The sequence below is a fragment of the Phacochoerus africanus genome, chromosome 6 (assembly GCF_016906955.1).
Source record: "Phacochoerus africanus isolate WHEZ1 chromosome 6, ROS_Pafr_v1, whole genome shotgun sequence".
NCBI classification, from domain to species: Eukaryota; Metazoa; Chordata; class Mammalia; order Artiodactyla; family Suidae; genus Phacochoerus; species Phacochoerus africanus.
The window spans coordinates 18,774,678-18,799,654 of NC_062549.1; the positions used below are offsets into that span (position 1 = coordinate 18,774,678).

The 24,977-nt window shown below is 38.8% G+C and overlaps 1 protein-coding gene across 3 annotated transcripts in view; it reads right to left on the bottom strand.

The window, feature by feature from the left end:
* Positions 1–24,977, bottom strand: part of COL14A1 (collagen type XIV alpha 1 chain) — a 238,160-nt gene that overhangs the window by 138,992 nt on the left and 74,191 nt on the right. For 2 of the 3 annotated variants that reach the window (XM_047783349.1, XM_047783351.1), the window contains exons 13-19: positions 23,117–23,246; positions 18,162–18,301; positions 11,490–11,616; positions 9,914–10,053; positions 9,297–9,429; positions 7,896–7,955; positions 6,160–6,311 (exon numbers count right to left, since the gene is read on the bottom strand). In XM_047783349.1, the coding sequence (XP_047639305.1) occupies positions 6,160–6,311; positions 7,896–7,955; positions 9,297–9,429; positions 9,914–10,053; positions 11,490–11,616; positions 18,162–18,301; positions 23,117–23,246 (882 nt within the window). The remainder of the gene's footprint in view (positions 1–6,159; positions 6,312–7,895; positions 7,956–9,296; positions 9,430–9,913; positions 10,054–11,489; positions 11,617–18,161; positions 18,302–23,116; positions 23,247–24,977) is intronic. The other variant, XM_047783350.1, reaches the window with a different exon arrangement.

The window sequence follows — 24,977 nt, forward strand, 5'->3', positions numbered from 1 at the left end:
TCTACATGACTTCAGCTTGTCTGCATAAAGCAAAGTATGAACGGGCACCTACTAAAAACAGATGCTACGACTTGTAGCAAAGAGTGGGGTTATTTATAAAACAATTCTATAAAAGATGCTCATGGATAAATGAATGCAAATCTAACCAGTGAAGTTCATGTGTTTAATTTTTTGAGAAATGCAACTGCATGTCTGGCTCCATTATTGCCCAAAGGTCTCCAGAGCAGCCTGGATCCTGTCCAGCAAGCTGTTTCTGCAGTAGAAAGAGAAGTCTTCCGATCTCATTTTGTTCCTGTCCTAGAAAATTCTGTTTCCTGACAGTGTTTCTCATGCTTTATATGGCGAAGGACTAGGTCGGGTTGGTGCTGTTGCTTTAATCCCAGTTTTTGAAGAATATATGAAGAAAGGTGTTTCTTTTTTAAAATTAAAGTATAGTTGATTTATAAATGTTGTGCTGATTTCTGCTGTATAGCAAAGTGACTTGGTCTTACATATATATATATATATATATACATATATAATGTAGAATAAAGAATGTATATATATACATTCTTTATTCTACATTATTTTCCACCACGATCTATCCAAGGACATTGGATATAGCTCCCTGTGCTATACAGCAGGACCTCATTGCTTATCCATTCTAAATTTGATAGTTTGCATTTACTAACCCCAAACTCCCAGTCTGTCCCACTCTCTGCCTCCTCCCCCTTGGCAACCACAAGTCTGTTCTCTATGTTTGTGAATCTGTTCCTGTTTTGTAGATAGGGTCATTTGCACCATATTTTCGATTCCACGTATAAGTGATAGCATATAGTATTTGTCTTTCTTTTTCTGACTTACTTCACTTAGCATGAGAATCTCTGGTTGCATCCATGTTACTGTGAATGGCATTATTTCATTCCTTTTTTATGACTGAGTAGTATTCCATTTTATATATGTACCACAACTTCTTAATCCATCCATCTGTTGATGAGTATTTAGGTTGTTTCCATGTCTTGGTTATTGTGAATAGTGCTGCAATGAAATAGGGGGTGCATGTATCTTTTTGAATTAGAGTATTGTCTGGATACATGCCCAGGAGTGAGATTGCTGCATCATATGGTAATTTGACTTAGTTTTCGGAGAAAGCTCCCTGCTGCTTTCCATAGTGGTTGTACAAATTTACATTCTCACAAACAGTGTAGGAAGGTTCCCTTTTCTCCACATCCTCTCCAGCATTTGTAATTTGTAGACTTGTTAATGATGGCCATTCTGTGAGATGGCACATCATTATAGTTTTGACTTGCATTTCTCTGATAATTAGCAATGTTGAGCATCTTTTCATGTGCCTATTGGCCATCTGTATACCTTCTTTGGAGAAATGTCTATTTATGTTGAAGACCAATATTTTTTATAAAATACAATAAAACAAAATTGGTAGAAAATACAATCATATTCTTGGATGTGGTAACAATGTCAGATGGATATATATAGATAGATAGATAGATAGATAGATAGATAGATAGATAGATAGATATTTTTTTTTTTTGGCTGTGCCCATGGCATGCAAAAGTTCCTGGGCCAGGGTTTGAACCCACACCATAGCAGCAACCTGAGCTGCTGAAGTGACAACAGCAAGATCTATAAACTTCTGCACCACAGGGGAATGCCTCTAAATGTTTCTAAAAGCTTAATTTTAACAGCTGAACTTATAGGAGACTGAGCCACATTTTGATTGTTTCTGCTATAGAATATTTCTTACAACTCAGAATTCAGGTCATGGTTTTGGATTTTGACATGTAGACTCTAGAAAAGTCTGGAATCCTAATTAGCCTTTTGCAAATAAAGATATGTGAGACCTCTCTCCCCTGACAACAAAATTCATGGCAATGCTACTGCCACTTCTCCAAATTTCTGAACAGACTTGAAAGTCAATGCTTATGAAATATTTGACAGGGAGTTTTACTTTCTAAGAGTTCAAAAGCTTTTTATGGGGACTATTTGTAGATTTGATTATGCTTAGAAAATATGTAAACACTTGATTTTACCTCAGTTGGAAAAGTAAATTTAATTCCCTTTGTTTTATATCTATTAAAGCTTGATTTCAGTTTACTATGGTATATACCTCTCCTATTCTCCAATTTCAATACTCTATCTTTTCATTTCTGTGGGTAAATTTAATTAATTGTTATAGTTGAGGAAAATTTGGGAGGGCAGCAAGAGTCATTTCTCTTATCTGGACACATTTCCTTTCTCACTTTCATAATATGTTTGAGCCATCTGTCTTTCCCTGCTTGCATCATTATTTTAAGATGTTCATTTGGTGTGTAGGACTTGATATCGATCTCCAAGTGCCTGCCCTACGCTGGTTTTATTTATTTACCTTTGTTTGGGTCATGCCCATGGCATGTGGAAGTTCCCAGGCCAGGGACTGAACCTACACCACATCAGCATCTCTCAGAGCCGCTGCAGTGACAACCCCCAATCCTTAACCCACTGCACCACAAGAGAACTCCCTACTTTGGTTTTATACTCTAAATCTAGATGCACTCACTTTTTATCTCCAATAACAATACATCACAGTTATATAGCAGTGACATAAACACTAAGATATAAATTTTCAATTATTCCTCAGTTGAGTCCCTGAAAATCTGCCTATAAATGAAGCATGCACAAATTCAATTTCACTGGAATTCACTAAAGGGACTTTATAGTTAAAGAAGTCTAAAGTACTTTCTTCTGTACAGCAGAAATGCTTGGCATGGTAAATAATCACCATCAAATTTATCAATATTTTTTCATTTTTGTTAAAGGTTTGTTTAACTTAGGCATATGTGTGTTGAAGACTTTTGATCTTTTTTTCCTTCATCTAGGTGTCCAAGGGTTTCAAAATAAACAGTGTGAAATGAAAGAAACTAGCAAAGGAAAAATTATCCAGAGACAATCCAAAGTAAATATTATTATTATTATTTTACCTTGCATATCTTACAAGTGCATGCGTGAGATTAAACTGTTGCTCATTCCAAATTAGTAGGAATAATTTAGCAAGAAGCTTAATGTATTTCTTGGACAGAGTAAAAACAAAAACCAAAAAAAAACAAAACTCTCACTCTGGGAAGTATTTAAAGGTTTCATTTTAGGAACTAAATTAAAACATGAGGACAATAACAGGGAAAATAAAGCATCCAAATTATACCTTTGGTTAACATGCCTAAGCACAATTTTGATTTTCTTGAATTTTCCAATAATGGGTCATTTAAAATCTATAGTCTGAGGGAATTTATAGTTCAATCTATTTTAACTGTCCATTAACTTTCCAAAAGTACTCCCAGCCCAATTTCATGGAGCTTCTGGTTATTCACAGTGGCTGTGGCCATTGGATATCATTGTGTTCCATCATGATTCATCCCTCAGTCTGAATTAAGTACTTTCCTGAGAGAATTTTGAGCTCAAGTAATTGTTTATGCACCATATAAATAAAAAATAACTTGCCATCAAAGGTTTTATATGTAAGGAAGAGGAAGAAAGGGTAATAATGTTATTCCTGAGCAATAATGTATTTGGAGACTTCTTTCCTAAAATGCCACAAAAATAATGCAGCAGAGGGCAAGAAACGCAACTAATGAGGCCAAATAAAGCATATTCAATGACTTAAGAGAAAAAAAATTCTTTTGAATGCAAACTGGAGTTATCTGATCTGATGGAAAGCATGCCTAGGAAACAATTTTCATGAAAGGAATGGTATTATGTAAATGAAGAAAATATAGAAAGGCCATGATTAAGGGTATACCCAAGTTTTCCAAAAGTACTAATTTGAAAAGATACACTCACCCCAGTGTTCATAGCAGCATTTTCTATGATTTCCAAGATATGGAAGCAAACTAAGTATTCATCAACAGCTGAATGTATAAAGAAGATGTGGTATATATAGTGGAATATTACTCAGCCATAAAAAAGAATGAAAGCTTGCTATTTGTGACAACATCAATGACTCTAGAGGGCATTATGCTATGCGAAATAAGTCAGACTGAGAAAGACAGATACTGTGTGATCTACAACAAACTAGTGAATAAAACAAAAAAGAAGCAGAGTCACAGATACAGAGAACAAACTAGCAGTTACGGGTGGGGGGAAGGAACAAACTATCAAGTGTAAAATAAGTTCAAGGATGTATTGTACAACACCAGAATATAGGCAATATTTTGTAATAACTGTAAATGGAAAGCAACCTTTAAAAATTGTATAAAAATGTTTACTTTAAAAAATACTTTACTTGGAGTTCCCATCGTGGCGCAGTGGTTAACGAATCCGACTAGGAACCATGAGGTTGCGGGTTCGGTCCCTGCCCTTGCTCAGTGGGTTAACGATCCGGCGTTGCCATGAGCTGTGGTGTAGGTTGCAGACGCGGCTCGGGTCCCGATTGGACCCCTAGCCTGGGAACCTCCATATGCCTCGGGAGCAGCCCAAGAAATAGCAAAAAAAGACAAAAAAAAACTTTATTTCTTTTTAAAAAGAGAATGTATCAGATTTTAAACATAGAAAAACACATATAGATGAAACAAAGAAAATGCAACATATAAAAACCTAAATCCCTTACAGAGACACTCATGACTAAGAATACATTAGAAATCACCATGGTACAACCACTATAGAGAACAGTATGGAGGTACCTTAGAAATCTATATATAGAACTACCATATGACCCAGCAATCCCACTCTTGGGCATTTATCTGGACAAAACTTTCCTTTAAAAAGACACAGGCATCTGAATGTTCACTGAAGCTCTGTTCACAATAGCCAACACATGGAAACAACCCAAATGACCATCGATAGATGACTGGATTAGGAAGATGTGGTATGTATACACAATGGAATACTACTCAGCCATAACAAAGAACAAAATAATGCCATTTGCAGTAACATGGATGGAACTAGAGACTCTCATACTGAATGAAGTAAGTCAGAAAGACAAACACCATATGATTTCACTTATATCTGGAATCTAATATATGGCACAAATGAACCCTTCCACAGAAAAGAAAATCATGGACTTGGAGAATAGACTTGTGGTTGCCAAGAGGGAGGGGGAGGGAGTGGGGTGGTTGGGGAGCTTGGGTTTAATAGATGCAAACTATTGCCTTTGGAATGGATTAGCAATGAGATCCTGCTGTGTAGCACTGGGAACTATGTCTAGTCACTTATGATGGAGCATAATAATATGAGAAAATAGAATGCGTACATGTATGTGTAACTGGGTCCCCATGCTGTACAGTAAAAAAAAATTGTATTGGGGAAATAACAATTTTAAAAAATGAACTTTATCCCCCCCCAAAAAAAATAAGGAGGTGTAGAAATGAAAAAAAGAAAGAAAGAAATCACCATAAATCTGCTCAAAGAGAGTCAAGTCAATGAAAAATATAACTATTGGTAAATGGATGGCATTTTGTTAGAAACACTTCAGCTACATGAAAGACTTTTGAGTTATGCTTTGCTTAAACCTTTCAATCCCAAGGTGCAAAAAAGATATATACACACACACACATATACATACACACCTATATATGTATATATATAGGTATCTCTCTATATATACATATATATAAATAAAAAAATCTTGCCATCAAAGGCAAATTATGTGTATGTATATAGGTGAGTATGTATATGTGTGTGTGTGTATGTATATATATAGGTACCTACATGTGTGTATATATAGGTATGTATGTATATATGGGTGTGTACCTATATATGTGTGTATATATATATACACACTCATGTACCTATATGTATATATAGGGGTTTATATATCAAAAGTTTATATACACACACACATATACATATACATATATTCACAGAGAGAGAGAGACAAGCATATATTGGACTATTTGTGGCCCAATTTTTGTGCCCTAATAAGTTGTCAAGGTAGCAGAAGCAACGTGGGAAAAAAGATTCAGAAATTTTATCAACTTACAGCAGTTTGTATGTGGGACAAGTTTTGGAGACAGAAAAGTCATCAAGAAACGAGTTGCTAAGTTTGGATTAAGCAAAAACATTAGTTTTCAGAGATGGTAAGTCACCAAGAAATGAGCAGTAAAGCTTGCGTTCATTTCTGGAAACAGCCTCATTAGCCTGGTTAGTCGGGAAACTCATGGAGCTGTAGTCAGCTGTATTTATACAGACCGTTCCTACCACTTCTTCCGCAGGGTCCCCTTGAGCAGTCAGGTAGGTCACCCTGAACTGCTGCACACTGCTGTCTGAAATGTCCCATTTTACCCGCAGGCTAGAAGTGGTTTCATCATCTACAACCAGGTTTCTGATTCCTGTGCGGAAAACTGGAATAAACACAACCAAGGATTTAAAGAACTTTTCAGCCATCATATTCCAAAATGACCTACAGAGGTGACTTGTGGACATGGCAACGAGTATCCTCTAAAGTATCCCTATCATGTGGACCCACATGATGCAAGAGCAGCTTGGCTTTCGGAGCCATGAAACCTTATGGCAGGAGATCAAAACGGGTTTAGGAGATGCTTTCCGGGTTTCCCTCAAACCCACCAGCTCTGTATATACACCAGTAGGGGGATGGGGGAGAAGCCCTTGGTCTAGGAATCCACCAGTGGAACTCAAATGGGGCCATAATGGTGAGACCTTCATGTAGAGTTGGAGAAGTAGGTGTGAGGGGGCGGATGTGGTCAGCCTCGGCATGCAATCCAGCAGCCACCACACGTCCCACTCACCTGGTCCCCCATTCCTTGTTTGACACATCACTCAGAGCACAGATCTCCTGCCATGGCTGCCTCCATCCACTTGGCCCACACAGATACCATCTCTTCTCTGAGATCTGTCCGCCCTCCTTCTTTTGCATTCTCTGACACATCCCTTCTCATCTCCCAAGGTAACTGACTTGCTCTCTCATTTGTCCCATTTTTCTTCTCCCTCTTGTGCTAAATTCCTTTCATTCTGTCCATCTCCACTGACTCTTTCTTCTCTTCATTCATTTATTCATTCCTTTAGCAAACATTCATTGAGCTTTTCCTGTATGTCAGACTGTGTTCGACTTTTAAGATATGCAATGATTTAACATTTGACAAAAATAGTAAAAGTGTCACAGAGGAGGAGAGTGACATTTATCAGGTAAAACAGGTAAATATACCTACTAGGCTGTAGGTACAGAATGCAATAGCTCACATTTAGGGCTAGGAGTTTAGATGTCAGAAGGATATGGGGAAAGCCTGAAACATACGGCTGAGGCTAGGAGGGGAAGCAGACCCCCATCAGGAAGCGGCGTGGATGTTATGATAGATTTGGGAGCATAAAGAAAGGCTCAGTAAAAGCTAACTAAAGAAGGAATAGATCCGTGCGTGAATGAATAAATGAATGGATAATGAAGATCCACTGAAGGGTTTTAGGTCGGGCAACCAATATCATCAAACTTGTTTTATCTCATTGACTCTGACAACGAGTTGGGGGATGTATTATAATAAAGGGGAACGTTAAGCAGAGAGAGCAAAGAGCTGATGTAGAAAGACCAATACATCAGGCAGGGCTGTTATCCACAGAAATGCAAAGAATCCATGATATGAATAATTCTCAACAGAGAGCAATAGGAGAAGTCGCCAAGGTCAAGAGCAGGGCAGAGACTCCTGGCACTGACTATGCTAACATCCTCTGAAAGATTAGATGGGAATCCTCAACAAAGACGGGAAAGGTAGAGAGAACCACAGTGAGAGAGATTATGAGACTAGAAGACTGGCATTTACAGTTAAGAAGAGATTGAGAGGGACTGAAAGGAGTGAAATTTGAACTGGTGTGCCCCATTCCTGATGAATAACATAAATCAAATAAAACTGAGATAACATTACTTTTGTTTAAATCAAACTCTGCTTATGGCTAAATGACCTTCTATTTGACCTTACCGGAGGTCACAGGTCTGGTAGGTAGTACGGTTGTAGCTGGTTCTGTCCAAAAACTGTCAACTAAAAAAAAAAAAAAAAAAATTCACAACTTTAAAATTCTGCCGTCGAGAGAGCTCTATACATTTGTGTACAGCATTTTATAGTTTTCAAAGAGAAAAGTTCACCTCTACTATCTCATTGGTTTCTCGCAACACCCTTGAGTGTGGTTGCAAGAGAGAAGAAGTGACTTGCAGGGCAGACATTATACCTCTTCCACGGATGAAGAAACCAAAATTCAAAGAAGTTAAAAGTTGCTAACCACAGAAACCAGCCTTCATATAGACATTTGAATTATATCTATAAAATCCTGAAGCCTCCCAGTTACTTTGAAACGGGATATAACTATGGTGATTAAGGGAAATTAAACAGCGCTGTAGACTAAGTCGTAAAGGGGCTGCCAAACAGAACCACCATGAAAGACAATGAGAAGTGCGCCAAGCACATCTGGTATTTCTTGTACCACCCTGGGCAACCAGTGGATGGAGTGGCTGTGCGGGGCTCCACTCAGATCCCCTCTATGGGGTCAACACATTTCATCCACCAGCTCCTGGAGGACTGGCTACCAATGGCTCCGAGCGCGGGAATTGCCTTGCCTGAGGATGCAGACTCTGTCAAGAGATGGCCTACCTCCAATGACTGGGGGTGCAGGGATACAAAGGTCCAGCCCCTTGACTTAATTTGGAACAACTCAGAAAGGTCATCCCAGGTCCAAAATTTCTAATAGAATTTGCTGAGGGCTCAGTTTTAGCTTCCCCCTATGCCCAATGCTGCCATCCTTATTTCCTTGCAGATGTAGCTCCCAAATACACACTTCAATAAAGCCTTCTGGATGCAATTTTCTATTTCAGAATCTGACTCAAGGGAACCCAATCAAAGGCAATGTAATGTGTGGCTAATACCTCATATTTAAAAAATGAAGGGATGAATGAATCAGCGAGTGAATTTGGTGCAAGGTTCTTGGAACCAAGATCAACTTGGGAAATTCCAGAAACTCTTGGACATTTTTGCCCAGCATGTATTTGCTTGCTCATTTATTCATTTAAAACATTATTTCATCCATCCATACATCCATTCAACAAATATTCATTGCATGGTTAAGCTATGTCAAGATCTGTGCTAAGTGTTGGGGATAGAATGGTGTAGAAGACAGAGAGGGTCCATGCCTTTAGATGACAATAAACTAGGAAACCAAAATGTTGCACATATGGGTTTCATTAAAGATGAAGATGTATGAAGGATTCTAGGGACAAAGCCTCTGTAGCCAGAAATAAGGCTGATGCGCAGAGAACCTGATGGGGTGAAGAGGATGTCAGATAAATTATGGGAGCTTGGGAAGTCCACCTTGGCCCGACCAAGACTTACGTGTGGTCCCAACGGCAGTCACCACCTCACTCTCGCTTCCATCATCCAGTACAGCCAACAAGGAAACTTCATATTCAGTGCCAGGTTCCAGGCCTTCAATAACATATGAGTCTTGGTCTTCTTTTAGGACAACCTGAAAAGTATCTGTTGCTTAGTATCTGGGTGTACTTGAATAACAGAGGAGAAAGTTAAGAAAAAAATAACAAAAAGGAAAAATGTTCTCCCAAGTGTAAGACAGAAGTAACTAAGCGTAAAGAACTTCAGGGTCACTGAATTCAATTTTAAAGTCCAATCAGAGACTTTTTCCTTTCATTTCCCTCAGAAAATAAATGATTAATATTGCAAAAGTGGCATTTGAAGCTTTATTAAATATCATTTATGGAAATCAAAGAATCTGAAAAGACATAGCATATATAACTAAAGCACCAGCAAAAAATGCATTTTAATCCCAGAAAAATCACATGATTTGACACTCATAAAACCCCATGCCATGCAAAATACTAATTACGTCTGGGATTTTCGATCTATTTTAAAATGAAGACCAACTCAAATGCAGCAGTGGGCATTCACTTCCAGAGAAAATGCTCTGGATTCATTTCCAGTCTCAGACAACTCACTTCCTGAGTCTTCCCACCGTAGACTGGAATCCACATCAACTTGTGCTGCCCCTCATCAGCCGAGAGAGGATGCCAGGTGACTCTAAAACTATCTGTCATCACCTCGTCAATTTCCAAGTATTGCTGGGCTGGAACTTCCTCTGTAAGCCAAGGAAGGAGATTTTGTTAGGGAATTGAGAAGGTAAGAAAACCCTAACTCAAGCAGCTCCTCCGGAGGGCCCGCAGGTAGAGAGGACTCTCCTGGGAATCTCTTATTTTAGGAAAACACATGGAAGCAGGGAAAGTAATGCTGCTCAACCCAGTGTGGGATTATGTTTCTGATTCCACCATTTACCTGCCGTATAAGTTAGGAAGGCCAGGAACAAGCAGAGTTTTCACAGCCTTCCAGTAATTTCCAGAATTCTTAGATTCTCTATTTGGCTCTTTTCTTTAACTATTAAAAATAAGAGTGCTGTACTCATTGTTTTCCAAAGACACTATACTCCAAGTATTTGGAAGAAATTAACAAAATGATGCCCTAGACACCTGACAAATGTCACTTTCAGCTTTATTCGCTTTCACAACTATACACTTTCTAGTAATAAGTTAAATCCTAGAGAAGCATGTTCATTTTTTTAAATATCTGGTTGCCATTGGAAATGAAATATAATTTATCAGACATCCGTGATTTTACTGCTGCTTACACTCTTCTGGGATGTACAACAGAGACCATAACATCTAATTACACCCAAAATGAGTTGTCAGTCATTGATTTTTATTATTTAAAATTAGAGAATTTAAAATGCGTTGACAAGATGTCATGAAAATTCCAACTAGGGTTAGCTCTTGGAAGATTTCGTGAAATTACTGAACTTTTTTCTGTGAACATTATTTCTCAATCCAGCTTATTTCTCATCTCTCTCCAAGTAACCTTCTCATCTTCTCAATGTAGCACTAAATTTGTTTCCAAGTGCAGTTAATGATAGGTCCAGAAAGCAAACAACAGAACTGTCTCCACCAAGAGGCAAAAAAACAGCTATATTTATGGAGTGATGACTATAGGGTATATATAGAAAAGAAAAATAATGCATTCATGCTTTATTATTTTATTTTAGTATTTTAAAAGAACTCATAATATTGTATTAATATTGCCAGCTGCATGAAAATGCATTATTGGCTATACATTGGTAGATTAGATTAAATAGTATGAAACTGTCATTTCTGTAGGTCACAAACTGTTGGGAGGTGTAATTTTGGAAGATCAACTTAATATACACACATATGAAGGGAATAAAGGTGAAAATGTCATGCTGATAGAACAAAAGAAATGGTTTGAGAATAGAAAGAGAACAACGCACACTTTTACTTAACTGAGACCTTTAAATTTAGATGGGCCTTTCCCTTTTTCCCTTGCTTGGCTAGAAAACAATTAGTGAGTACGCATTCTAGTCACCAAACCATTCATTGGGAATAATAGCATAAAATAAACAAAAATTAAAATGCCAGTATCTTCAAAATCACACTTAAAGAAGCTTCTCCAGCTTCTGGCTTCCATATAGTTCCTCTTGGAAACTTTTCAAACCATACTAAGGCTTACCTGTGCTAAAAATTCCAGTTAGAGGTTCTGACTGCCCTTCATCGTAGATGGAGAAAATGGCAACAGTATATTCAGTGATGGGTGTCAAGCCCTTCAGAGGGAATGTAGTAATAGGATCGACTTCCACCTGCAGAAGACAGAAGTCAGAATAGATCCATCAGATACTCTCTAAATGCAGGAAGCAGAAATCATTTTATTCCTGTCTGCAGTTGACTTGGCTGGCAGCAGAGCTAGAAGTATGCCCAAGAGACACTGACATATAAAACCATGCATATAGTCACATTTCTAATCTTACACCCTTAAATAGAAGACCAATCAGTTAAGTCTCAGGTCATGGTTGCAACCAATACTGGTTCCATTGTTTGAAGACATAGAAAGTGCAGTACACATAATTTGCAATGCTAATATAAACTGATGTCATGTTTACAGTCTGAGCTGCTAGGAGTAGCTGGTAAGAGTTGCATTGATGAGTAACCCACAGGGGAAGGTGATTACAGAGCCTGTGTTATTTTGGTTGTTCAATGAGTCGACATTTTTTTAAGAGGTAAGTTTCACATAGAGAGAGAAATCCGTAGTCAGCCACGTCAACCTTCTTCCCATGCATGTCTTTCTACCTCAGGGTCTTGGCACATGCAATTCATTCTGTCTGGGATCCTATTTTTCCCTGTTTGTTTGTTTTCCAGATTAGGCTTTTGCCATCTGCTACGACTGTGATTATACTTTACCTCGTCAGAGGTGTGTTCATCTTTCCACTTATCTCAGTAGGGTGATTCTTTAACACTGCCTTTGTTTGTTTCCTCCCTCCTGCCAATCCCATCCTGAAATTATTTTATTTCCTAAGTAGGAGGTAGAGGTTATTTCCTGCATAGAGTGCCCCTTGAGGGCAGGACCTTGTTTAGCTTCTTACCACTGTATGTTGAATTACATATTTTTGAGTGAACAGAATAAAGTAAATGAAAACTGAGATGGAAGAACCTAAGATCCATTTTGTAAGCGATAAGAGAGGGCTCATCTGAACAAAGAGCTAATCCAGAAACCATATACATCTCAAAGGAATCAACTGCAAAAACCATATACATCTTGAAGGAATCAACTGTAGGTCAAAAAAAAAACCATTGCCAGCCCTGGGGGAAGGAGTTTCCTCTCCATGTTTTTGGAACCCTAAGCTACTCTGCTAGAGAGCAAGCCAACCCTAGCCTTCTCAACCACCCCAGACACTGGAGTGAAGTCATCTTGGAAGTTCCAAGATCCCAGATGAATACAAGAGTCACCTTAGCTGACACCACATGGAGCAGAGACAAGCTGACCCTGCTGGGTCAGCCCTCATTGCATAACCATGGGTTGTTATTTTAAGCCAGGCTGTTGGTTACATAGCAACAGTTAACTGAAAATGCATACTATCTCCTTCTGAATCTAGGCCTAAGAATATAATGGGTCATTCTTAGCATTTGATGTTTACTCCCGGGTCTGAGTGTTACCTGTATGCTTTATATGCATCAGCTGTACTTAATTCCTCACCACACCTTGTAAGGGAGCAAATTATTACCCTTGGTTAGAAGATGGGAAAAATGAGACTCCAGAAAGTTATGGAACTTGCCCAAGGGAAAGCCAGCTAGTTCCTAAGACTTAAACACAAGTGTTTCACCCTCTAAATTCCAATGCTTATAAATACTGTCTACAGTAGGGCTTCATTATTTAAACTCACAGAAAAGACAAACTCATACTGAAAATATGAGTTTAAGATAATGCTTTGAAACTATACTTTTAAAGCTGTTGCTTTTTGCTGCTTTGAATTGTAATGACTAACATTTATCGAGCACTTACACTGTGTCACGGACCTTACATTCATTGTCTTATTTAGTCTTCCCGTCCTCCACCAAACACTAGGTAATTCCTAATGACTATTTTACAAATGAGGAACCTGAGGCCCAAAGACCTTACCTAACCTTCCTGGAACCATAAAACTATTAACTAGAATGGATAAGGTAGGTCTTGATATACTTATATATAAATATATATATGTATGTATTTTCAACATTATGTCTTTTCATCAGATGTATATGTATATCTGTTGAAAAGATCTAGTTTATTAAAAGCATTTTATTTGATGCTGAACAGACCACACTTTATGCATTGATTATTGATTATTTAATTCATCAAATGAGAATTTTTAGGTATCATTTTTTTTTACTTGCTGTCATATTATGTTTTAAGCTAAGTTCTGGAACTGATTTTATTGGTAGTAATTTTAAGATGTAGGAGAAGAATTTGAGGAAATGATAACCTGTGACTATGATCTCATTGTTATGTAACTATTTTTGAGAATAATTTTTCAAATAGTTTAGCTAAAAGCTTCACTTCAGCCTAATTCCAGGAGAGATGGAAAAAGAGTTCTTGATGAGGAATGAGGGACTTGGGATCTGCTCTGAGCTCTACTATTGAGTCCTTGCTGTCAGGAACTGGATTTATCTCTCAGAGTCTAAAAACTGTGGCCTTTCATTTATAAAACTCAGATGGTGCACTTTAGTTCTCCAACTGATTTGCACATTTCCCCAAATCTTTTCTTTGTGTACGCTCTCTGAGATGGCTTCTGTTCTCAATTTGACAGGTCAGGCTTTGGCAGCATTTTTTTCTATAAAAACTGAACAAGATGTTCCTATAAAAATCTCAGATGCTGGCTCAGGATAAGCACTCAACTTGTATTCGCTGCCATCATCATCATCACCACCACCACTATTCCCATCACCATCACCATCAATATCATCATCATCAACACCATCATCAGCACCACCATCACTATCCCATCACCATCACCACCATCAACATCATCAACATCGTCATCATCACCACCACTATTCCCATCACTGTCATCACCATCAACATCATCATCACCACCACCACTATTCTCATCACCATCACCATCATCATCACTACCACCACTATTCTCATCACCATCACCACCACCACTATTCTCATCACCATCACCACCATCAACATCATCATCAGCACCACCATCACTATCCCATCACCATCACCACCATAAACATCATCAATATCATCACCACCACTATTCCCATCACTGTCATCACCATCAACATCATCATCACCACCACCACTATTCTCATCACCATCACCACCATCAACATCGTCATCATCAACACCATCATCACCATCAATATCATTATCATCACCATAACCACCATCTACATTTGTTTAAGTGTTCTGTGTTATTTTTCTTCTTTGGTCTCCAAAAAAGTCGGGAAGAGGAATAGTGCAGAAAAGACAGAGAAGGAAGAAGAGGAAGTGAAGGAGGAAAGATAGGAAGAAGAGGAGGTGATGTAAAAAAATGTAAATTGAGTCAAAAACAAAGCTTTTACAATCTATTACATGTTATGAACTAAGGAGATTTTAGTTGGGACTTTTTTTTCCTTTTTTAGGTCTGCAACTATGGCATGTATAAGTTTCTGGGCTTGGGGTCAAATAGGAGCTGCAGCTGCCAGCCTGCACCACAGCCAAAGCAACACCAGGTCCAAGCCGCATCTACGTCTAGCAGCAACACCAGATCCTTAACCCACTGAGCAAGGCCAGGGATCAAACCCACATCCTCATGGATACTAGTCAGATTTTTAACCTGATGAGCCACAATGGAAACTCCTAGTTGGGACGATTTTCAAGTTCATTCCGGAATGTTTGTAGAACTTTCTAAAAGTCCAATTGTAGCATCATCTATAAGTAAAAGCTTAAATTAACAGAAGTAAAACAACATAGGGTAGGAATTATCACCCTTAAAAATCATATGTTCCAAAACTAGGTAAAATAATATTTAACTTAGACAAGACACTTGCCCATAAACCTTTAGTCTCAATAGTATGGTTAAGAATTAAGAATGGGAGTTCCCATTGTGAGACAGTGGTTAATGAATCTGACTAGGAACCATGAGGTTGAGGGTCTGATTCCTGGCCTCACTCAGTGGGTTAAGGATCAGGTGTTGCCATGAGCTGTGGTATAGGTTGAAGACGCGGCCCAGATCCTGGTGGCTACAGCTCCGATTAGACCCCTAGCCTGGGAACCTCCATATGCCACATGTGCGGTCCCAGAAAAGACAAAAAAAAAAAAAGAATTAAGAATGAAGAACACACACAGCAGTCAAAATAGCAATGTTACAAAATCTACACATTACGTATTTTACTCAAATAAAATGTTCTCAGATTTTCATTCATGGTCTGTGTACTCATATTTTTTTTTTTACTCAAATTTTAAATTCAATTCTACCAAACATATTTTCTAATTTCCCAGCACAATATAAATTAGAAATAGTAAGTGCCAGAGGCATTTCCAAGACTGTAAAGCTCTGCAGAAAAACATGTATTTCTCAACTAATATATTAGTCTGGGATCATACTTTATAAAGGCAATAGCATAAAATGCCATGAGAGGCCAGGAGAGCTCTAATTTTTTAAATGGATGTTAACTGGACCTACTGTGATCATTTCACAATGTGTACAAGTATCGAATCATTACATTGTATATCTGAAAGTAATTTTTAATGTCAATTATACTTCAATAAAAAATATATAATTATTTTTATATATTTTTATATATTTCACATATATATGAATTTTTCATTTCATGAAATATCACTTCCAAAGTAGGGTGCTTTGTAGTGAGCAAATATCTACTGGTGAATACAGTGGTTAGTTTGATTGTTCAATGAGTCGATATTTAAAAACTGGTAAGTTGGAGTTCCCGTCATGGCGCAGTGGTTAATGAATCCGACTAGGAACCATGAGGTTGCGGGTTCGATCCCTGCCCTTGCTCAGTGGGTTAACGATCCGGCGTTGCCGTGAGCTGTGGTGTAGGTTGCAGACGTGGCTCGGATCCCGCGTTGCTGTGGCTCTGGCGTAGGCCGGTGGCTACAGCTCCAATTTGACCCCTAGCCTGGGAACCTCCATATGCCGCGGGAGCGGCCCAAGAAATAGCAATAACAACAACAACAACAAAAGACAAAAAAAATAAAATAAAAAATAAAAAATAAATAAAAACTGGTAAGTTTTACATAAAAATAGAAATCCCTGGTCACATAATCAAGGGTGACAAGATCTGGCAGCTCCTGCTTAGATTTCTATGCAGCAACAACCTTCAAGAGCTGACAGTGGCTGGACACATACAAACTTCCCATCAGGGCAGTTTCCACCCTACCTAGCATCCCTGTCACCTAACCTATTGTCCACTGTCATTTATCCTTGGTCTTGAATTGTCTTTCTTTCAGTAGAGAATTTCTTCCATGTGCATATCTCCAAGATGGGAATATAAAATACAGCCTAAGGTAGCCTCACGTTTCAAGAAAAACAGGTGAGAGTTTATTTCTTTGAAGATGTGACAATTGCTACACTGATTGATATTATCCACATGATCTTCCTACCCAGCAGATTTGCGAGGAGTTTATTTATCACTGATAACAAAGAATGCTTTTGATTTCCTTCTTTTTACTACTCCAGACTCTCATCTTCAAAAGCAACTAGTCTAAATGATTCCAGCTTCATCAGAATTATTTGCCTGCAGGAGTTATGAAGATTTAATGAAAGATGCTGGGCAGTATTTCTGTCCTGTTAGCAGATGTGCAGTTATTGTCCACTCATTACCCACCGTCCCCTATAATGGCACATTCTGTAAAATAATGCTTGGATTTAATTTTAGGAAAAAGTTTGTCTCTGAATAAGAAAACACTTGCTTTATTTGGTCAGAAAATAGAAATGATGTAATCCAACATATTTCCCTTTTTGTCTTAGCTTCTTGGACCAAGAAAAGGAAAAAAACAAAACAAAACATTGCTATCTAGCCTGCTTAAATATATTCCCAAGGAAAGAATTTCTGAAGCGTATTAGTCACTGAGTGCAAAATACTCTACCTTCCTAGGTTTCAATAAGTTCTATTATTTGAAAGATACTTCCTACACAAAACTTGAATTATTCAGTTTTTAATTTAAGCTCACTGAACTAGGGTCTTTCAGATGCCAGGATAAAAAGCAGAGGGATAACCTGGAAAACACTGACATTTCTAGTTTCCACTCTGGAAGGCTGTATTTTCCAAAGATAGCTGTATCAGCATCCCCCTTCCCACATGCCTCCCACCATAGGTGGGCGCTTGTTCCTCCCTATCTCAAATGCATTCAGGGACTGGTGATCTCCCCTACCAACAGAGGGTGGCCAAGGTGATATTCTGTGGCTTCTGAGGCTAAGTAACAAGAGGGGACAGCTTCCACCCAGCTCCCTCTATGTCTCTTTGGATACATGTCTAGGGACTCCTGAGCCAGCATGTAAAAAGCCCCTGTCCCTTAACGCAGCCAAACTGAAGGGATTACATGAAAAATCTACTCAGGCATATGGAGCCACTACAGCTCTGTGCTGGTCCAGTCTCCCCAGACCAGGCACCAAACATACGATACAGAAGCAGCTGTGATGACACCAGCTCCAGCCACCAACTGGTTACGATCTCGTGACTCCAAGCCAGAACTGGACATTTCAACCCCCAATTCTCGACCCATAAAAATAGCAAGAGAAAATAAATAATTAGTATGGTTTTAAGCCACTGTGTTTTAGAATGATCAGGTACACAGCCATAAAAAACTAATACCCAAACATGGGGAAAATACACATCGTATTCCACAGCTTACCTCATTGATTTCAGTCCCATCGGCGTTGTTATATACTATTCGATAGCCACTTATTCTTCTTGAGGTTGGGTCCCAGGCTAACCGAGCACTGTTAGAGCCAATATTGGAGATTCTCAGGTTTCTTGGTGGACTTAAGGGCACTTCGCAATAAATGGAATAGAAAATTTTAAAAATTTAAAATAATACACATGTAAAAAAGACAAAAAAAAACCCACAGCATCTTTGATTTCTGAACTACTTACATATGAAAATTTTCACCCAGATAATAATTTATACCAAGGAACATTAACAAATTAACAAAGAACAAAGTTTTTTCCATAGAGAATGAATAGTAGCAACAGATGACACATGCTTAGAAATAAATAAGGTTTAGGTAAATTTTCTGTGCCTTTCTTCTCCAGTCAATGCTATTATTATAGGCTAACATAAATTAAAAAAAAAATCCAATGGATCAAAAACCAGGACACCTGAAATTAAATCTTAGCTATTGCAGCCAACTATGATATGATTCCAGGAGGTCCCATCGTGGTGCAACAGAAACGAATCCAACTAGTATCATGAGGATATGGGTTCAATCCCTGGCCTCACTCAGTGGTGGGGGATCCGGTGTTGCCATGAGCTGTGGTGTAGGTCACAGATGTGGCTCAGATCCCATGTTGCTGTGGCTGTGGCATAGACCAGGAGCTGTAGCTCTGATTCGACCCCTAGCCTGGGAACTTCCATATGCTGTGGGTGCAGCCCTAAAAAGCAAAAAACAAACAACAAACAAACCCAAAAAACTATCATGTGATTCTGGCCAAGTCACTCTACTTCTCTGATCCCCAGTTTCCCATGTATAAAATGATTTCTCATCTGCCATCTCCATATGAGATCTATTAGGCATTTCCAAAGGAATGTGTCCGAAATTGAACCACTGACTCCTGCTGCCTCTCTCAATCCTCCCTCTCAGTCTCTCTGAGCAAGTGAAAACTCTAGTCTTTCCATTGCTCAGGTAAACCTTGTCATTATCCAAGATTCAAGTTTCTGAACATGCCTCCCCTTCTCAGTGAGGCTTTCCACGATCACCTTATGTAAAATAATATTTTCAGCTTAATGCTATCTGTCTCCCTTCCTTGATTCATTCTTTATTGAACATTTATTGCTCTATCGGCTCTGTCTTTCAATATCCTGTACTCTTGGGGTATTATGGAATTTGGTTTAATTTTGTTCTTGTCTTTATTCCCAATATAGCAAGTTCTCAATAAATATCTCTTGAATCAATGAGTAGGAGTCTTGCTTGGATAAATCCCAGTGGCTTTGGGAGAATAGATAAAAATAAACACTTTGCTGTGGCTTTAAAAGTATTTAAACAGGTGATGGTATTTTTTGCAGATTCCTGACTACCAACTCCGTAGTTTTTTACACTTCTTCAAGGACCCCTTTCTGGGTCAACAGATTAAAACTTGTCAATAATCTTTGAGAGTTTTCTGAGCTTTTACAGGTTTATAGTAAAAACAATTAAAATGGACCATGTGTTTCTATGAGTCTGAGAGGTAACATGTTATCTCACTAAAGCCTTAGAGTAGATGGCAAGATAGATTAACCCCATTACATAGATTGTGAAACTGGGTAACTTGGCCAAGGTCACAGTTCATAGGATCAGAAGAGCAGTTGCACTTTAATCCTGGAAATTCATCAACTGATTCAAGAGGCTGTCATGACAACTGTCAGCTATGGCCACAAAGCACGATGCTTCCTCACCGCAAAGGCTAATTCTTTCATTAATTCAATATGTTCTGATTATATGGTAATAAAGAACCTACAGGACTTAGTGACTCCTAATACCCAAGGGGCTAGAAAGAAAGTGTTGGAGAGAGAAAAGCAATGTCATAATTTTAAGTTCTGTACACACTTAGCTCTAAATTTGTCTGGAGTTCATTTAAACTTGGCAGTATACTGCAGCCATGTCTAGTTTCCTTAATGCATAAAAGCGCCAGTCTCAGAAATAGGTAGCAGGACATCATTTTTTAGGACTTTTTAAAAAAAAAATCAACTTCTAGTAGAGTCATGGATACTTTGTAACAGTACAAGTATCTCCATTTTGAAAGTTTGTTTTTGTCTTCACTCTTACAAAAGAGCTTCATAGGTCCCTACTGAAGGCTTCACTAACTGAAAGAAATCCAAAGATGTTTGCTTTTATGAAAAAAGGTTAAAAGCAAAAACAGGGAGTTCCCGTCGTGGCGCAGTGGTTAACGAATCCGACTAGGAACTATGAGGTTGCGGGTTCGATCCCTGCCCTTGCTCAGTGGGTTAACAATCCAACGTTGCCCTGAGCTGTGGTATAGGTCGCAGACATGGCTCGGATCCCATGTTGCTGTGGCTCTGGCATAGACTGGCAGCTACAGCTCCGATTTGACCCCTAGCCTGGGAACCTCCATATGCCGCCGGAGCGGCCCAAGAAATGGCAAAAAGACAAAAAAAAAAAAGAAAAAAGAAAAACAGTGTTCAACTTTTGTTTTGCAGCAAGCCATGACAGAGGCAGCAGGGAGCCCAGGTAGCAAGGGTAGTACTGCCGAGCTCCTTCCCCGGGGGAGCTACGCTCAGCATCCCAGCATCAAGCTCTCATGGCTTTGAACTGTGTCTGTGAGCATCTCTGCTTTGTCTTGATTTATTTTGTGCATCTATTAGCAAAATGTGTTCTGAAGTTAATTGTTTCTTTGCTTTTTGTCATTTTGGCTTACAAAGGTTTCATAGGAACATTCTATTTTCAAATTGTAGGGGAAACCTGTATAAGGAAATGAGGACTCTGAGTGAAAGAGATGGGGCGGTTGGGAAAAATTTTCTTTCCAACTCTACAGAGTCCCAAAATTCACTTAAGTCAAGTAATGAATTAGAGGCTTTCCGGCTTGATTTATTTCTTCGTCTGTCTTAGGCCCTCTCAGGTTTGTTGCTTGTTGTGCTAATTACACTGGTCTTCCTCTGAAGAGCAAGATGACACAGCCCACACTAATAAAGACTGTGTGTGAGAGAAAACTTCCTTATCAGTAAATTTCTTTGCATGCTTCTCAAGTAGAATCTTCAAGACAAAAGCACTGTATAAACTGTGCTATTTACCTCCTCCCAGACTCAGAGTGAGATGAGAGAGCCCGTTCTCCTGCACTTTTATTCAAAATACTATGAATAGACCCCCTATTTTTTTTGTTATTGTCGTTGGCTGCACTCTCTGCATGTAGAAGTTTCAGGGCTAGGGATCGAACCCACAATGCAGTTTCAACCAGCACCATAGCCATGGCAATGTGAGATCCTTAAACCCACTGCGCCATCTGGGAACTTCCTAGACCCCCTTTTTTTTTTTTTTTTTTTTTTGTCTTTTTGCCATTTCTTGGGCCGCTCCAGCGGCATATGGAGGTTCCCAGTTTGGGGTCTAATCAGCCAACGCCAAAGCCACAGCAACGCAGGACCCAAGCCGCCTCAGCAACCTACACCACAGCTCACGGCAACACCGGATCATTAACCCACTGAGCAAGGCCAGGGATTGAACCTGCAACCTCATGGTTCCTAGTCGGATTTGTTAACCACTGCGCCACGACAGGAACTCCTCCAGACCCCTATTTTTAATGGCAGTAACAAAGCATTGTTAGTTAGCCAGGGTAGCATTTTCTCTATATCATATTTTCAAATAAAATAGATAATATATACAATTCCTAAAAATATTATGAGCTCCCTACATTTACCCAATTTGGACTTGCTAATACAATTTTTACTCAATTAAAAAAATAATTATAACCCCAAAATCCCAGTCACCTTACTGTATAGTAGAAAACTGACAGAACACTGTAAACCAGCTATAATGGAAAAAAATAAAAAATCATTAAAGTTAAATTAAATTAAGTTAAAAAATAATTGTATAAGAATATATATATGTATGTGTGACTGGGTCATCTTGCTATACAGTGGAAAACTTACAGAACACTGTAAACCAGCTATAATGGGAAAAAAATCATTATAATTAAATTAAATTAATAATTATATAAGAATGTTTATGTATGTGTGACTGGGTCACCTTGCTATATAGTAGAAAATTGACAGAACACTGTAAGTCAGCTATAATGGAAAAAATTAAAATCATTAAAAATTTTTAAAAAATTATAACAATAATAGTCCACAATAAAAAGGACATTAAAGATGTAGACAAAAATGTTAATTTTTTTTTGTCTTTTTGCTTTTTTCTAGGGCCGCTTCCTGAGGCATATGGAGGTTCCCAGGCTAGGGGTCTAATCCGAGCTGTAGCCACCAGCCTACGCCAGAGCCACAGCAACGCAGGATCCGAGCCGTGTCTGCGACCTACACCACAGCGCACGGCAACGCTGGATCCTTAACCCACTGAGCAAGGCCAGGGATCAAACCCGCAACCTCATGTCTCGTAGTTGGATTCATTAACCACTGTGCCATGACGAGAACTCCGAAAAAAGTGTTAATTTTGATATGAGTGGAGGGAAAAAAGAAATATTGAATAATTATGTGCTAATTGCTTTCACCTGTATTACTGTTTTTACTCTTCCATCCACCACATGCTGTAAGAACATTTTTCCTCTTTTATAGGCTCAGAAATGCTCCTTCATTTGCCCATTGTCACCCACCCAAAATGTGACTTTAGCTGGGATTCACATCTCAGCTGCTCTGATTCCAAAGCCCATATTATTTCCCCATATTCTGCTCTAGTATTTGGACTTAGTCAAAGACACGGGTAGGAGCATATAAAAGATGCCAAAGTTCAGTTCTAGAATCCTCGTGACTCGTAATAAGAAGACTAGAAGAAATACAATTTTCCCCTAAATAAAACATACATTTTTTTTTTTTTCCATTCCAACGAGTCCTTCAGAGGTTTCAACCTAAACCAGTATTTCTAATCCAGAATCCCCATATTTATTTGGGCTCTTATTACAGCCTTTCATTTGAATGACTGAACTGCTCACATGTTGTTTCTTGTCCTGTCACAGGATCGCTGGCCTCTTCTCCAAACATAGCATACACTGTGACTGTGTATTCCGTGTTGGGCAACAACCCTCTCAGCTCGATATCTGTGTGAGTCTCTCCAATTTTCATCTGCAAAGAACACACGTTATCAGATCGTTTGCCAGTGTACGCTGTTCAGGCTGATCAGAGTAGAAGCGAATGAATACAGGTGAGGCTTCGTGGAATAAGAGTTCGTCTCCTCACAACACTTTCATCAAACAGGTCTCAGTCATAATTTTTTTCATTGTCTCATGTTGTTTTATATGAGAAACAGCTGCTATGAAACCATATAAAACTGAATGTACCGTGCCTGTTCTTTCAGGATAACTCTTTACATCTGGACAAGTGGCAGCTGCAGCCAGGATAACAGTGTCAGATATTTATTTGGTCCCCAGAAGAGCGTGGGTGGAACTGAATCACATGTTCTTTAGGAAGAGTGTAAGTTCCAGGCCAGCAGGCTGGGAGCTGGATGCCAACTGGGCATCTTTCACCACTCAGCTAATTCTCACCAGTCCTCTGACTGGATGCCCAGTTTTCACTTTAAGCCCATTGGAACCAGACCAGTGTTGTGGCCCCACTTGCATTGCAAGTCCCATCCAGGACTCAGAAGAGATCAACCTACTTTGATGCCCAAACTGGCAATTTGCTTTTTGATTTGGGGATGGCTTTTCTGACTCCTGAGGTCAGTCAAACTAGCCAACATTCTCAGTTGTGTGACAACCGAGTGACAACTCTGTGACGGGTATAGTTTTATTTTGTTTTGGAAAGAAGAAAAATATCTCCATATACCGTCTCCAGTCATACAACTGTCAGGGGCACGGTCAGGTTAAAATTTTTAATTTCAAAATATCTCAGTGTATATAACATAAATGTAGAGAAAAATAACATAATATATACACTGATGCACCCACCACTCAAATTTAATAAATATCAACATTTTGCCATAGTGACTTCAGAACCTATTTTTAAAAGAATTAATACAGTCAGATAAGAGAAATTCTTTCTCATTCTTTCTGCTCACCACCTCCAGCCTAACGTTGAAGGTGTATCTCATTGATGCATTTTTTTTTGCTTCTACATACATGTGTATATATCTGTAAATAATATATAGTTCTATATGTTTAGCAATATCCATACATGAACCATATCAATGTGATATTTTTACAATTTTCCCCCTGGCAATATTGTGTTTCAAGATTTATCCATGTTGATACACAGGGATAGAGCTGACATTATTTAATCCCTCTATGGTCTTCTTCTGTATAAATATGCTGCTGTTTTCCATTCTGTTGATAAACACAGCAGTTGTTTGCAATATTTTGTTCTGACCAAGTGCCTGCATTAAAAAGTCCTTGAAGGATGTTTCCCTACAGTATATGCCTAAAGATATATATATAGTCTATAATTCTTGAACTATATCAAATTACTCTCCAAGGCAGCTCTACCAACAGAGATGCCAGTTTACATGAATGGTTCTATATTCCCACATGCTCATGAATATGCAGTGTTCTCAGACTTCAAAAACTTTGCTGGAGTTCCCGTTGTGGCACAGCAGAAACGAACCCAAGTAGTAGCCATGAGGTGGAGGGTTTGATCCCTGGCCTCTCTCAGTGGGTTAAGGATCTGGCATTGCCGTGAGCTGTGGTGGAGCTCACAGATGCAGCTCAACTCCTGCGTTGCTGTAGCTGAGATGCAGGCCAGCAGCTGTAGCTCTGATTTAAACCCTAGACTGGGAACCTCCATACACCACGGGAGCGGCCCTAAAAAGCAAAAAAACAAAAACAAAAACAAAAACCTTTGTTAATCTAGTACCATGTGTAA